The sequence below is a fragment of the Nannospalax galili genome, unplaced genomic scaffold (genome assembly GCF_000622305.1).
Source record: "Nannospalax galili isolate Female #2095 unplaced genomic scaffold, S.galili_v1.0 scaffold54, whole genome shotgun sequence".
NCBI classification, from domain to species: Eukaryota; Metazoa; Chordata; class Mammalia; order Rodentia; family Spalacidae; genus Nannospalax; species Nannospalax galili.
This window is the reverse complement of record NW_008341028.1, coordinates 7,608,869-7,622,909: the sequence shown is the minus strand read 5'-3', so window position 1 is coordinate 7,622,909 and position 14,041 is coordinate 7,608,869. Positions and strand designations below refer to the sequence as shown.

The following is a 14,041-nucleotide window of genomic DNA, read 5'->3' as shown; positions in this document are numbered from 1 at the left end:
CCAGAGGGTATTATTTTATATTCCCATGAGCAGTGTATTGAGGATTCCAATAACATTTGCTATTTCCCATATTTTCTTTTTCTTTTAATTAAAAAAAAAAATATATATATATTTTTGGCTGGGCATAGTGGCACACACCTTTAGTCTCAGTTGGGAAGCAGAAGCAGGTGGTTCTCTGAGTTTAAGGCCAGACTGGTCTACAGAGCCACTTCCAGGCTACCTAGGACCACTTAGTGAGACTCTGTCTATAGAAGAAATTTTAGTCCTTCTCACCTCTGTTACCTTGTCTCCTCTCCCCGCCTCATGCTGAAACTCATCTTCCCAACAAGCCCCTTCCTAGTTTATGTCTTCGTGTGCTTAACCCATTGGGTTTAAATAGGATTGCCTGCCTGAGCATGGGTGGGAAGTTATTCACTGGAGCATGATGGGCAACTTATCAGTTGTGGTTAGACCACTGAAGAAAGTGACAGTCCTTCCCCAGCGACCACTGACTGTCAGTAGTCTCTCTGGGAGGTGTGGGTCTCTGGAGCCCTTCTCCCTTCCATGCTGAAATGTTGAGGGGTGCAGCCTTGTGCAGGTGGTTAACTATGGCTGCCATGAGTCATGAGAGCAGCACCATGCTAGTGTCCACACGACAGTGCTTCGAAGCAGTCCTCTTCAGTGTCTGGCTCTTAGAATCATCTTGTCCTTTCTTCTGTGATGTTCCCTGAGTCTTAGGGTACGTGTGTGTGTGTGTGAGAGAGAGAGAGAGAGAGAGAGACAGAGAGACAGAGGCAGAGACTGATTGATGTCCTGTTTAGGGCTGAGCACTCCCCAGTTACTTATTCTCTGCACTCTGACCAGTTATGAGTCTCTGTATTAACCTCAGCCCACTACAGAAAGAAACTTCTCTGATGATACTGAGAGCTGCACTAATAAATGGGTGTAAAGATAACTATTTAGAGGGCAGTTTGATATGGTGTCTGTTTAACAAAATAATAGTAGGTTCTCCTCTAGGGCCTCTAATGCCTACATTTTCAATTATAGTTATTGTGTGAAGCATCTCATTGTGTTTTTGTTTTACAGTGCAGTAACTAAGGATATTAAGAATCATTTCATGTACATTTGGTCCATCCATGTACCTTTCTATATCTATTTCAGTTTTTTTACCCATTAAAATTTTTTTGTGTATTAATTGAACAGGGTCTGTATTCTCACAGGTCCCCATGGATGTGCAGTTTTCAAATGTTTTTCCAATTCTGGCTTGTGCTTTGTTTTTTTTGGTGCTGTCTTAGACATCTGATTTATCACCATTTTTCTTTCTTCGTGGTCCTTGGACTTTGGTCTTGGTGCTGTTCAGTGATGACTTTGTTCTTCCTGAAGGCCCTTTGGATGCTGGGACTTGGGTTTTAGCTTTATGACATTTTTCCAAGGGCCTAAACTTACCCTCAGTACTTGAGTAGAGGGCTGTAGAGTAAATGCTTTTCATTCAGTTGACTCTGTCTTGGGGGGGGAATACATCTCAGACGTGTTTGCCTTAGGGTTTATTTTCATAGCATCTGCTGCAGACATTGTCACTCTGACACAATGCTAAGATTTCTTAGCTTTTAGCACACAATGTTGATTTGCTTATGGAAAGATTTAACGTTGAATCTGACAGTTATTTTCATCTCCTAGTTGTCCTGTTTAGGTTTTATGCAGTCTCCCTGAAAACTAACATTCATAGGCTATTTTTCAGGCATCTAGGATTAATTACCAAGTAATTTTTTAATGATAAATAATCAAACCAGGGCATGAGATTTAGCAGACACTAATTTTTATCAAAAAACAAGTAGAAGCATTTGTACCTGGTGGGAGATTATAGTGCCAGTGTAATGGTTCATTTTAATTCTGTGAGAAAGGAAAAAGCCAGCCTTGCATTGTAGAGTTTTCATTTTGTTTCATAAATATAGAGCTCAGTCAGTTCCACAAGGTTTCTTTCTTTGAGGCCAGGGTTTCTCAGCATTGGCCCTGTTGACATTCTGGACAGGTGACTGTCGTGTGGGGCTGTGCTGTGCATTGGATGTTCCATAAGTATTCTTGGCCTTTGTGCACTAGATGCCAGTGGCTTTGCCCCACTTGTGATAGCTAGAAAGTCTCCAGTTGTCGACATAAGCTCTGTGAGGTGCAAAACCATTTCCTCGTAGAGAACTGCTGCTTTAAATGTATGTGTAGAACTCTAGTTTTAAATGTGTGTAATGTCGGAATTCATGATGGAGTCCAAAGAAGTCTCCCCTCCCCACAAAATCTGGGTAGGCATTGTCCATGAGCTGTGCCCCTGGGATTGGGAAATAGTTGTCTTTGTACAAGGCCCATAAAACTTAAAGGCAAAGGCGATGGTTCCTGCTTGGTCCTCATAAAACACTTCGCTGCATTCTCTGCCACTTCCTGCCAGCTTTACATTCTTGCATATGTGTTTGTCCCATTGCTTCTGGAGGTCCTTATAAAGCAGAGACCACACGTGCCCCCCCCCCCCCCCCCCGCACCCAAGTATTTTAAGAGGAGGCTGCGGTGACCAGTTCCAGATGACTACTGGGAGAAAGTAAACTGGAAGAAAAGGGGAAGGACTGGGTTGGATTTCTTCAGCTTCAAGTTTTAAAACTTTTTCCACTGTGATATAAAAAGCCCAACAGCATGTGGAAATGTGGGTTTAGAGTGTGATCAGGAGAGCGAAGGGGCGGGCCCTGGAGGTAGGGTGTTGGAAGCAGAGACTGGTCCAGGGCCTCTTCCCTCAGCATCCACGTTGTTCCAGGGAGGCAACCTGTCCTGAAACAAAAGTTGTGAGTGCTTGTTCCAGGAGGTACTAGCATGGTTATCCCAGATGGAAATTTCCTGACATTTGTCAGTGTGATGTCCCAGCCCTTAGCATTGCGGCTTGACACTGCACCATGATCTGACTTTGTGTGGGGCTGACTGGGCTATAGTGTCCGACATCATACACTCCCTATGACATTCACATGGAGTTTGATGGGTCACAGCAGCATAGGACCATTGGGATTTCCCAAGGCTTTCTTTACCTTGCTAGCTAGTGGAACCCTGGGTTTTCTGCCTCTCCTCAAGTCTCAGCCCACCGGGTTCTTTTTCACAATGGCTATTTTCCCCTTTGGCTGATAGCAGACTCTGCTGCTGCCTCTAATTTTCCTAATTGCTTTCTCTTCTGTCTCAATATATGGCTTAACAATGGAAAAGAAAACTTTGAGAGGTCCTATTTTACGCAGTGGTCAGAGCTGGAAAAGGAGGAGGCAGAGAGCAGCTTGGAGGAGTTCTGTCCTAATCCTTTTCCTTCTAAGTGTTCCAGGAGTGTCAAGGAATGTGGTTGCATACTGAAAAACTGGGCTGGGACTTGGGGAATGAGGTTTGCCAAGCCCCTCCCTCCCCTGTGCCCATACCTGCCCTGTGTATATTTTCATCTGTCAGAAGCCATGTGAGGAGTTTTGTCCCCGTTTGAGGTAGTGAGATACAGCAGTCAGTCTCTTACTAACACTCAAGCACAGGTCTGCTGTGGCTCAGTTTTCAGCTGGTCTCCTCTGCTTGGGTTAGTAGTGCTTTCTTCACTTGGGAAGGAGAGGAACTTTGGGTCTTCAGGAGAGAGGCGCTTGTAGCTGGGGTGGGATGCCCTGATGTACCCCACCCCCACCCAAAGGCAGTTTCAATTTGCAAAAGAATAAAACTTGGGCCTGGGGATGTGGCTCATTTGATAAGAGTGCTTGCCTAGCCTGGCTCTGGCTTCCATCACTAACACCATATAAAGCAGTGTATATTACAAGCCTTTAAATCCCAGCACTCGGGAGATTGAGGCAAGAAGATAGAAATTCAACAACTCTATCCTGATTGCTTGCTGCAGCTACAGTCATTTCCCTCAAGCTACAGAAAATAGATTTCATTTGTTCTTGCCTGTAGGCAACTTAGTTACATGTACAATTTTGTTGGTATTAAAAGTGTACTTAGTTTTCTTTGGAAAGCATTTGTTTTGTTTTTTGGCACAAGTGTATGTGTAAGTGATATTTGTGATATTTTTGGGAGATTCTTCCTGAAAAGTGGTTCACCTCTTGCTGATTCTGAAGCACAGGCCTTTCATTTGGTTTGATTGCCCTCTGGGAGGGGGGGCGTGAGGGGGAGAGCAAAGCCCAACCAGAGGAAGACAAATGTTGGGTTACTACACTGAAACGTGATGCACAACCTTCATCACATCTCTTAATCTTTCTCTTTAGTAACTCCTGTGGATTATAAGGGGAAACAAGTTCCCCAAGGTAGTGAGAAAGTCAGGAGAGGCTGGAGAATTGCCGGCTGAGTAAGAACAGTTTCTCAGGCAGGGAATGCGGCTTATTCTCACATTTAGAACTGGGGGGAAGGTTGGACTTGCTCCTGAACCTGGGTTGACATCTTACCTTCTTACATAAAAGCACCACAAATTAAATATTTTAAGGTGTGAAACCAAGTGTGTAATAACAGACCTGGCAATTAATCACTTAGTTGTCTCTTAAAAAGTTATGTATTACAGCTCCACCAGGTGGCCGCCTAGTGTGGCTGAGCCAGCTGGAGGGCAAAGCTTCTCTCAGGATTTATTTGTATATGTCAGAGTTGGCTACATGCAAGTTTAGGAGGATCAAGGGCAAAGAAGGGAGGCCAGTGCAGGCTCTTCAAACAAACAGACCAACATCTCCTCCAGAAACAAAACCATGGTCCCCCTTTGACATACAGCTTCCTGAATGCCACCACTAGTTCAAAATGGCTTCATTGTCCTGCCGTTCATGGAATGGTCCCTTTGTTCTGGAGTTCCTTCCTAAGAGGGCAACGGGTCTTTGGTCTGAGGGTTTGCTGTGGCCTGTGACTGTTAACTCTGGATGTGGCTGTGTTTGCAATCAGCATCTCGAAGAAGCAGGAAAGGATGCTGGCAGTCTGATGTCTGTTTTAGGCTCTGCTCCTGCAAGTGACTTGCCTTTTTTACACATTGATACTGATGAGAACTGGAGTGAGGTAGTCTTCACTCATCTCTCCCTAGTTCTGACCCAGCACAGATGTTATAATAAAGTCTACACACAGCTTCACTCAAAGTATCTGAATAAACATAAAATGTTAAAAACAAAAAATGTTCTGCTAAGGAAATTGGGCTATCTAGGAAGTCAAGGCAGCACAGAAGCAAACCACAGTCAGCTGTTAAACATCAGAGAGTTAAATTCATTTCCCCACCTTTTTGGTTCTGTTTCCATCTGGATTTAGAGAAAGAAAAGCCTTTTATTTTTCCAGTTTCTTTTTACTCTTATTTACTTATCTTTAAAAGCTTTATTGAGGGGCTGGGGAGATGGCTCAGCAGTTAAGAACACTGGTTGTTCTTGCAGAAGACCTGGGTTTGAATCCCAGCACCCACATGGCAGGTAACAGCTGTCCATGGCTCTAGTCCTGGGGGATCCAACAGCCTCTTCTGACCTTCGTGGGCATTGCACGACATGGGTGCATTTGCCTATATGCAGGCAATACTACATACACATAAAATAAAAATAATAAATTAAAAAGAAAAGCTTTATTGAGATACAATCTGTGTATCATATAGTTTGCCCCCTTAAGATGTCCTATCCAGTGTCTTTTAGTATTTGCAACCCCTTAGTAGATCCAGATGTTTAAAACTGCAGTTAGCACATACGTGCTTTTGTAATTGGTTGTATCTTTTCACATTGAAGACGCTGGTTTGGAAAAAGCATAACCTAAAATTAATTCCAGTTTTAAGTAGAACTTAGAAATGATCAAATGGTAGGAATATCAGTCCCTTTGTCTCCTTGCTTTGCCTCTTAATAACATTTGATTTCATTATTGTTTGTGTCTTTTTAAAAATAGCTGGTTCATTATTTTAAAAAAAAATTATCCATGAATGAGGACCCATTTCATGCTGGCTCTTCTGTTCTTTAAAAAAAAAAAAAAATGATTCTATGCATTTTTACCCATCTCCCTGGTGTGGGTTGCCTGCCTCCATGTGTGCTGTTGACATGGAGTATGTGTTGACTGGGCAGTATTCAGCTCTGAGAACCATGGCCTCTGTAAGTTTGGAACTTTAGTTTTGACTTCAGGTAGACTTTGATCTAGGAGGTTTGAGACATTGCCGTGAAAATGAGTCTGATCATAAGAACTCACCTGGTCTGCTGTGTGCCTCTGGAGCCTGTCCTAGTGCACAGTGAAAGACATGGTAGCTGGTTGTCACAGAAGTCACACTGAGTAAAGATGTGACTGGGAGAAGTGAAGCAGGAAGAATTGCCGATTCTTGAGCTAAGTAAGAGGTTGGATCCAGATATGGGCACAGACCTGCTCTTTCAAGAGTAATGATTCTGATTTGGGTAAAAATTTTGAGACGAGGGCTAGAGAGATAGCTCAATGGGTAAAGTGCTTGTTCTACAAGCTGAAGTGGACCTGAATTCAAATCCCAGCACCATATACAAAGCTGGATGTGGTCACACATGGAGTGGGGCATGTGCATCTATAACCTGAGCCCTGGGGTCAGGGCTCAGGGCCAGAAACAGGAGGATCAATGGAGCTTCCTGGTCACCAGCTTACTTCCAGTCCCAACATGGAGGGTCATAGAGCAGGAGAGCAGAACACCTGTTGTCATCCTCTGACTTATGTGTGTGTGTGCATGGGCATCTGTCCAAGCAGGGCATGTACATCACACATGCTTTTTCTTAAACAACAACTGAAAAATAGCATTACAACATGCCTTGTATCAAAGGTACAAAATTAGCGTTTTGTTAAAAAGGGAGTTTTATGGGCTGGAGGTAGCTCTGTTACGGGGCATTTGCCGGACATGATAGGCCCTCCCTGCCTTTAGTCCCCAGCCCACAAAAGAGTATGTGTGCACTTTCTGTTTGTCAGAAGACCAGTTCCTTCTAATAGCCATGTCATAGGATCATATGGACATAAGATGCTTTATTTAGCCAGAGCACACATTTGGTCATCTTATATTTTTTCCTAGCAGTCTTCTGGGCTAGATAATTTCCCTGTGTCTTCCAAGTCCAGGAGAAACGAGGGCAGCTTTCCAAGTGTTAGTCTTGGCTCTGGAACTTAAAATATATCTTCAGTTTTCAGTGCCCCTTAGTCATGTGTGTGAGTCATATTTTACATTGTCATCTTAGAATGCACTGGAAAGAGCTTTTGGACATTTTCTCTGTGTTCTAATAATCCAGTTAGTGGCATGCCAGTTCACTTCTCTCTGCTCATTTTCTACTTCTAGAGAAAGTGGAGGTTGTAGGGATGGGTGTGGGAGAATTTAAGATGAATTTTGGGCGTCTTGTCCTGTTCTAAATATTGAACAGGATTGCTGAAAGCGCAGTGTTCCAACAGCTTCTGGACCACATCGGTGTGCATTTGCTCACTGCTGATTGGTCTGCCACAGTTAAAGTTCCTACTGGTCCATGCTGCACATAAACTTCTGCAAGACTTTGTTATAATCTAAAACATTTAATATGCTTGACTTTTATACACTTAAAAATTTTCCAGAGATATCTTTGTCATAAAGCATTCAGGGTGCTTTTCAAAGACTATGAACAAGAATGAATATAAATAGAATTGGGGCCATTTATCAGTATCTGTTATTTTGTTTCATTAATTGAATTAACGTCTAAGCATTTAGCCCAAGGAATATCTGCAGCACTGTTTATTAATGGGTTAGCCTCAGAGTAAATGCAAAATATTTGAGTTCTTGCAGTCTTCTACCTCCTACGAAGGACTAGAATAATAAACTGAAAGCTCTTTGTTCCTTCTCCCATTTATTCTTTCCTATTTATCCAGATGACTTTTTTTTTTCTACTACCATGTAATCTAGACCTAATGAATTTTGTGTTCTGAAAAAAACAAAAACAAGGGGCTAGGAGTATAGCTCAGTGGTAGAGCATTTGCCTAGCATCAGTCGCAACACCACAAAAAGAATTTAAAAAGGACAAAAACCAGTGATTTAAATGTCACCATTAATTTGTAGCCAAATGATGACAGAAGAAAAGTCCCTAATGCGTGTAGGGCTCTTTGGCTGATTCCCTTTATACAAGGATTCTAAAGTCTTGGGTTAATCTGCTTATCTCATTAAACACATTGACCAGATACTGCTTTGTACTTTTTATAGTAATAGTGTGTTGTTTTTTTTAAGATATTCTTGGAACAGAAGATGCTGTTGTGGAAGCAACTTCCAGTGACACCGTGAGGTTTTATCCGTGGACCATTGATAATAAGTACTATTCAGCAGATATCAATCTGTGCGTGGTGCCCAGCAAGTTTCTGGTCACTGCTGAGATTGCAGAAGCAGTCCAGGCATTTGTGGTTTACTTTGACAGCACACAGGTGAGCTTTTGTTTTCTGCAGAGCCTTGAATGAGAAATTTTCATAGGCTTTCTTTTTCTAAGTTCCCTCAATGTGTCTTTTTCTATTTTTGTTTGTTTCTGCTCCTGTAGAAATTGGGTCTTGACAGTGTCTCCTCATGGCTTCCCCTGGTCGAGGCATGGTTACCTGAGGTGATGATCTTGGTCTGTGACAGAGTGTGTGAAGATGGTAAGACCCTTCCATGGAGTGATGTTTGGTACACATTTACCATGCCATGCAGACTGAGTGCATCCGTGTCCTAGATTCACCATGTTACTGTTTTATGAAAAATCCTTTCAGCTATTTCTCTTTAGAATCTTACAATATTTGTGTTGGTTTTTGCATACTTTGGGACTGAGATTCTAGATGCCTTTAGAATAGCATTGATGTTTAAGAGAAAACATTGAGATCTGTGGAGAGTATTGAAAGTTGTTCATGTTTTATGTTACTTTCCTTATAAAGATTCTTTTGCATATGGTTTTAGGAGTAAACCGACAAAAAGCTCAAGAATGGTGCATCACACATGGCTTTGAACTGGTGGAGCTCAGCCCAGAGGAGCTGCCTGAGGAAGATGGTGAGTGTTGATGTGTCTGGGGAAGCACGTGGTGGTTGAGGTAGAAGAGATGGTTTAACACAAGGTAGAAGAATCACACTGAAATCCTGGAAACATGGCTTTTCTGCAGCTGTGTAAAAAGAGTTGCATAAAATCCATTAGTGAGATCTGACCAGTTTGTCACGTTTCACGCATTTGGCCTCACCATCCATTTTAGAACTTTTGAAAATGTGTGACGAAAGCAAAAGATTGCTATCCAAAAAATCATTCTCATTCCCCAATTTTTTTCCCTGCTGTCAGATAAAGTGGGTTAGACCTGTGCTCACAAAAGTTTATGTTTTGGCTTTTGAATTCATAGTAAGCTAAGGCTGAATTACCAAAAGACTCAGGAGGCATGCCAGACCTACTGATATTGGAATACTGAGCAAAAGATAAACTCAGAACCCTCCTCCTCACAGTCCCTAGGGCCACTATATGTCACCTGCCTTCTACTGCTGCCTTTCCTTCAGTCCCCCCGCCAGGTGTGGTGGCCCATGCCTTTAATCCCAGCACTCAGGAGGCAGAGGCAGGTGGATCTCTGAGATGGAGGCCAGCCTGGTCTACATAAGTGAGTTCCAGGCCAGCTGGAGCTATGGTGAGACACTGTCTCAAAAAAACAAAAAAAGAAAAAAAAATTTTTTTTCGTGTGTGTGTGTGTATGTGTGCAGGTGCCCCCATAAGCTAGAAGAGAGCATCCGGTCTCCTGGAGCTGGAGTTACAGGTGTTTGTGAGCCACCTGACATGGGTACAGGGAACCAAACTCCAGTCCTCTGGGAGAGCAGCAAGCACTCTTAATCCACTGAGCCATCTCCTGTGTGCAAACCATGTGTATAAATAATTGGATTGGCCAAATGGAATGCCCTAAATACCAAGAAAAGGCACAATGCTATGGTATTTTTCAGAGATGGGGAGACTACTTCTGTAGAAGTTCAGAGAATGGTTGGCACTGGGAACTCTCATATGTCAGCCCCTTCGTGGGGAAGAAATGGAAACGGTGCTGGATGTGTGGTTAGAGGCTGGTGGGAGGTAGCCCTAGGAAGATACAGCTTGTCCCCAAAACATTCCTGCACATAGGTAGGATTCAAGTTGTCGTTCATACTGTGGGTGAGAATGAAATAGAAAAAGCAGATTTTCATCCATGTATGTTTTAAAGAATATTGAAAATTGGCAAAGGCAGGTTTTCCTTCCATTGTTTAAGTTCTCTAAAACGTGGGCCCAACTGTGTATTTATGTAATTGCTTATTTCTGGCTATAGAATTCTCTCTTCTTATTGCCTTTGGGAGTCAAGTTTGACTGTTACCACCTTGGAATTTGCTCCTTTCCACCCACTCTTCTCCCGTCTGGGAACAGTGTCGACATTTTTATTAATTGGATCTTTTTAAAAAAAAATGTTTATTTCAGTATTTTATTATTTGTGTGTGTGGGGGGTGGCCACTTCATGCCCTGATTCCCATATGGAGGTCAGAGGATAACCTTGGGAGTTGGTACTCTCCTCTTACCATAGGATCTGGGGATCAAACTGAGATTATCAGGCTTGAGCAGCAAGTGCTTTTACCCACTGAGCCATCTTGCCCTGATTCAGAGTAGTCCTAAAATAAATTTGTTTTAGATAGGTCATCTTGGAGTAAGAGAACAAAAAGCTTCTAGAATTTTTAAATGCAAATTGTTCCAAAGCCGTATTTCTTCATCCTTCATTTGTGGTTATTTTTCACACATCCATGTGAGACTTTAGGATTGTTTGCATTAAATTTTGTATTACTGGTTCTAGCTCTTCATTTGAGATTGTATTTTGGTTCCTGGGTTTAAGATCTCAAGCGTTAGTAATTCTTTTAAGAACTGAGTCATTCATAGTTAAGATGAGCTTGACTCTTTTTTGTTTTTGTCCAACCATCAATGGTTATAAACTCATCTCTGTTGAATATTTTCAGTTTAATCCTCACCATGTTACTTCCAGGTTGGTAGATGCAAGTCTTTAAATGACTCATTAGCCCATCAAACAGTTGCTGAGTGTCTTCTGTCCTTCAGGCACTATTAGGCAGTGGGCACAATGAACTCAGTAAGGCATGGTTCCAGCCCCCTGGAAGTTTCTAGTACAGGGTGGGTATTACTTCAGCGAGCCATGAGTTCCTACTGCAGATTCCTACTGTTCTTTGAGGCTAGTATAAGTGAACTCCCCACAGTCAAATAGCTGATTTCAAATCCAGATCTTCCAACTTCTAATTCTGCTTTCTTCCTGTTAAACCTCCCAGGGCCAGGCCAGGCCAGGCCACTAGACATAGGCTCTTTGTGAACTGTATTCTACAAACTCTTTTCTCTTTGAACTGCCACATGTAAACTATTTCTGCCCTTATTTTTCATATGCAATCTTACAATCCTCAGTATCTGAAGAATCTGTGTTTACTTTGTACATACTAGCTTGTGGTTAAGAAACCACAGTATCACTGGTATTCCAACAGAAATTAAAGTCATGCTACTTTAAGCAGGATCAATCAAATTCTAGAAATAAGGTAATACTACTACTAAACCAAGTCCCTTCCTCCCTCCCTCCCTCCCTCCCTTCCTTTCCTCATGAGGCATTGGGAGGTAGAACCTAGGGCCTCATGCATACCAAGCAAGCACTCCACTACTGAGCTGTATCCTTCTAACCTTTTTACTTTTGCTTTTGAGACAGAACCTCACTAAATTACCCAGGCTAGCTTTCAACTCACTCTGTAGCCTAGGCTGGCCTCTAACTTGTAACTCCAGTGCATATGACTGGAGGCCATAAGAGGACATTAGATCCCTGGAGCTGGAATTTAAGGTGGTTGTGATGTGCTGCTAAATGTGGAGGCTAGGAACTGAACTCTGGGCCCCTGCAAGAACAGTATACATTCTTAACCTCTGAGCCATCTCTCCAGCCTCAAAATTAGTATGTTTAGTGCTATACTTGGTTGAAAACTTACATTTTCAAGAAAATGTGAGTGAATTTCATTGATGAGGTGATAGAGATGACTTTATCATCCAGTCTCTTATAGTGTGTTTAACTATTTTTGTTTATAGCTTATTTCTATCAGAAGCTCTGAGCTCTGTATTTTCTCTTTTTTTTCTTATTATACAAGTGCATTGTAAAGCAACAACAAGATACGGAAGATGATCAAACTACAATTATTTGAAAATGTGGCTTCAGGGATAATATGTATGTGTATGTAGGTATGGCTGAGTGTTTGCTAATCTGTATATTTCTTTCCCCGTTAGATGACTTCCCTGAATCTATAGGAGTAAAACGGATTGTACAAGCTTTGAATGCCAATGTGTGGTCCAATGTCGTGATGAAAAATGGTAAGTCATTCCAGTCTATGCTATTTTTATCCTTATTTGTATATATGTGGAACCATTTGGGTTATATGAAATTTTTTGGTGTGTCCAATTCTCAAGTCTTCAGTTGAAAGAAAAACCAAAAGTAACATCGTTGGGGATATTTAACATGTGCTTAATAGATACTGATGCCTTGTGTTGTCTTTCGCTTTAGGAATAACCTTGCCTTGAGGAACTCCTTGTCCAACTGTGGAATTCTTTATAGTATTTCTGTCTTTGCCTTCTCTGGACATTTTATGGAAGTGGAATTTCAAATGCGAACTTTTCAAATGCCAGGTCAACTGGCAAGGTTGTAGTTGATGAATGCAGAGTGCCTGAGGCAGCCAGTAGGTGTCTGGTCAGAGGTGCAGTTGCTTTGGGCTTGGGTAGAGAGAGAGAGCTTCGAAGAGAAAGTGAGTTCTGGTACTGTTCACAGGGTGGTCAAGATTGAAAGGGACAAAGTTCAGCCGGGGAGGAGGCGTGGCTCCCGAGACAAAGGCTGTATGCTCTAGAGTACCTACAAGAGTTCTCCTTGTCATCTCTAAGTAGGAGCTACCTTAGAGACCAGAATACTAGGCAGAAAATTGGTACTGTCCCATGTAGGAGGTGGCATTTCTGAAGAATCAAAATTAGGGCAGTATGTAGGAGATTTGGCACCTGAAGGAGGTAGAATTAGAGTCTGAGATCGGAGCTGTTGCAGAAGGCTGGGACCTGGGCGACATGATGGCAGTAGCTGTGGGGTGGAAGGTGGGGTCTGAAATGTAGTCTATCATTGGCTGGCCCTGGCTCTTGGAGTCTGCATTGGTTTGCTAGGGCTTTGAGAACAAGCACACAAACTGGTTGGCTCAGAACAGCAGGCTTAGACCATCTACACTATTAAAATAATTTTAAGATGTGGTCCATAAACTAGATCAATTTAGAATAAAGTTCTATTCAGTACTACCTGTTATAGATTTCCAGAATTAGTTTCAGAAGAACTTATTTGGTGTTAATCATTTTTTGAAAACTCTGACCCCTCCCTTCCCCCTTTTTTTCATTAACAAAGTGATGCCTTATAATGAATGTTTATAGCTGTACAGCCAGCCTGCCATAACTATGTAGCTGTGTGTTCCATGTTCTTAGAGTCAGCAAACCACTAACTGGAAATAGTTGGAAGGGATGTCTCCATGCCGAATACAGACTTTTTCCCTTGTCATTGTTTACTAGATAATGTAGCATAAGAGCAACAAATAGAAAGAATTTAAAGTCTGGGAGGATGTACATAGCTTATCCTATAACATTTTACAGAAGGGACTTAAACATATCCATGGATTTGGTGACCACAGAGGTCCTGGGCATCTGTAAATTTAGAAGGTGCAGTGAACACACTTTATTTCTTTGACAGCATGGATAAAAATGTTTTTTAAAAACCATCCTATTTGTTTGAAACATCAAAGCAAAATTCTTAAAAGAACTGCAAAGGAAAGAGTGCACTGGATAACTTTAGTATCAACTTGACACACCTGGGCTGAGGGAGCCTCAGTTGGGGAATTGCCTTCATTGAACTGGCCTGTGGCCATGTCAGTAGGGTATTTTTTGATTGTTGAGGGATGTGGGAGAGCCCAACCCACTGTGGATGGTGCCACCCCTGGGCAGGTGGTCCTGTATTGTATAAGAAAGCAGGCTGAGGGCTGGAGAGATGGGTCAGTGGTTAAGAACACTGGTTGTTCTTGCAGAAGACCCGGGTTTGAATCCCAGCACCCACATGGCAGCTAACAACTGTCC

At 42.2% G+C, this 14,041-nt stretch overlaps 1 protein-coding gene across 3 annotated transcripts in view; it reads left to right on the top strand.

Moving 5' to 3' along the window:
* The window catches only part of Aagab (alpha and gamma adaptin binding protein), a 60,419-nt gene that overhangs the window by 12,428 nt on the left and 33,950 nt on the right, over nucleotides 1–14,041 (top strand). For all 3 annotated transcript variants that reach the window (XR_003850027.1, XR_003850026.1, XM_008836352.1), the window contains exons 2-5: nucleotides 8,144–8,334; nucleotides 8,445–8,541; nucleotides 8,837–8,926; nucleotides 12,179–12,262. Coding sequence is in view for 1 of the 3 variants with exons in the window: in XM_008836352.1 (XP_008834574.1) it covers nucleotides 8,144–8,334; nucleotides 8,445–8,541; nucleotides 8,837–8,926; nucleotides 12,179–12,262 (462 nt within the window). In the remaining 2 variants the exon portion in view is untranslated. The remainder of the gene's footprint in view (nucleotides 1–8,143; nucleotides 8,335–8,444; nucleotides 8,542–8,836; nucleotides 8,927–12,178; nucleotides 12,263–14,041) is intronic.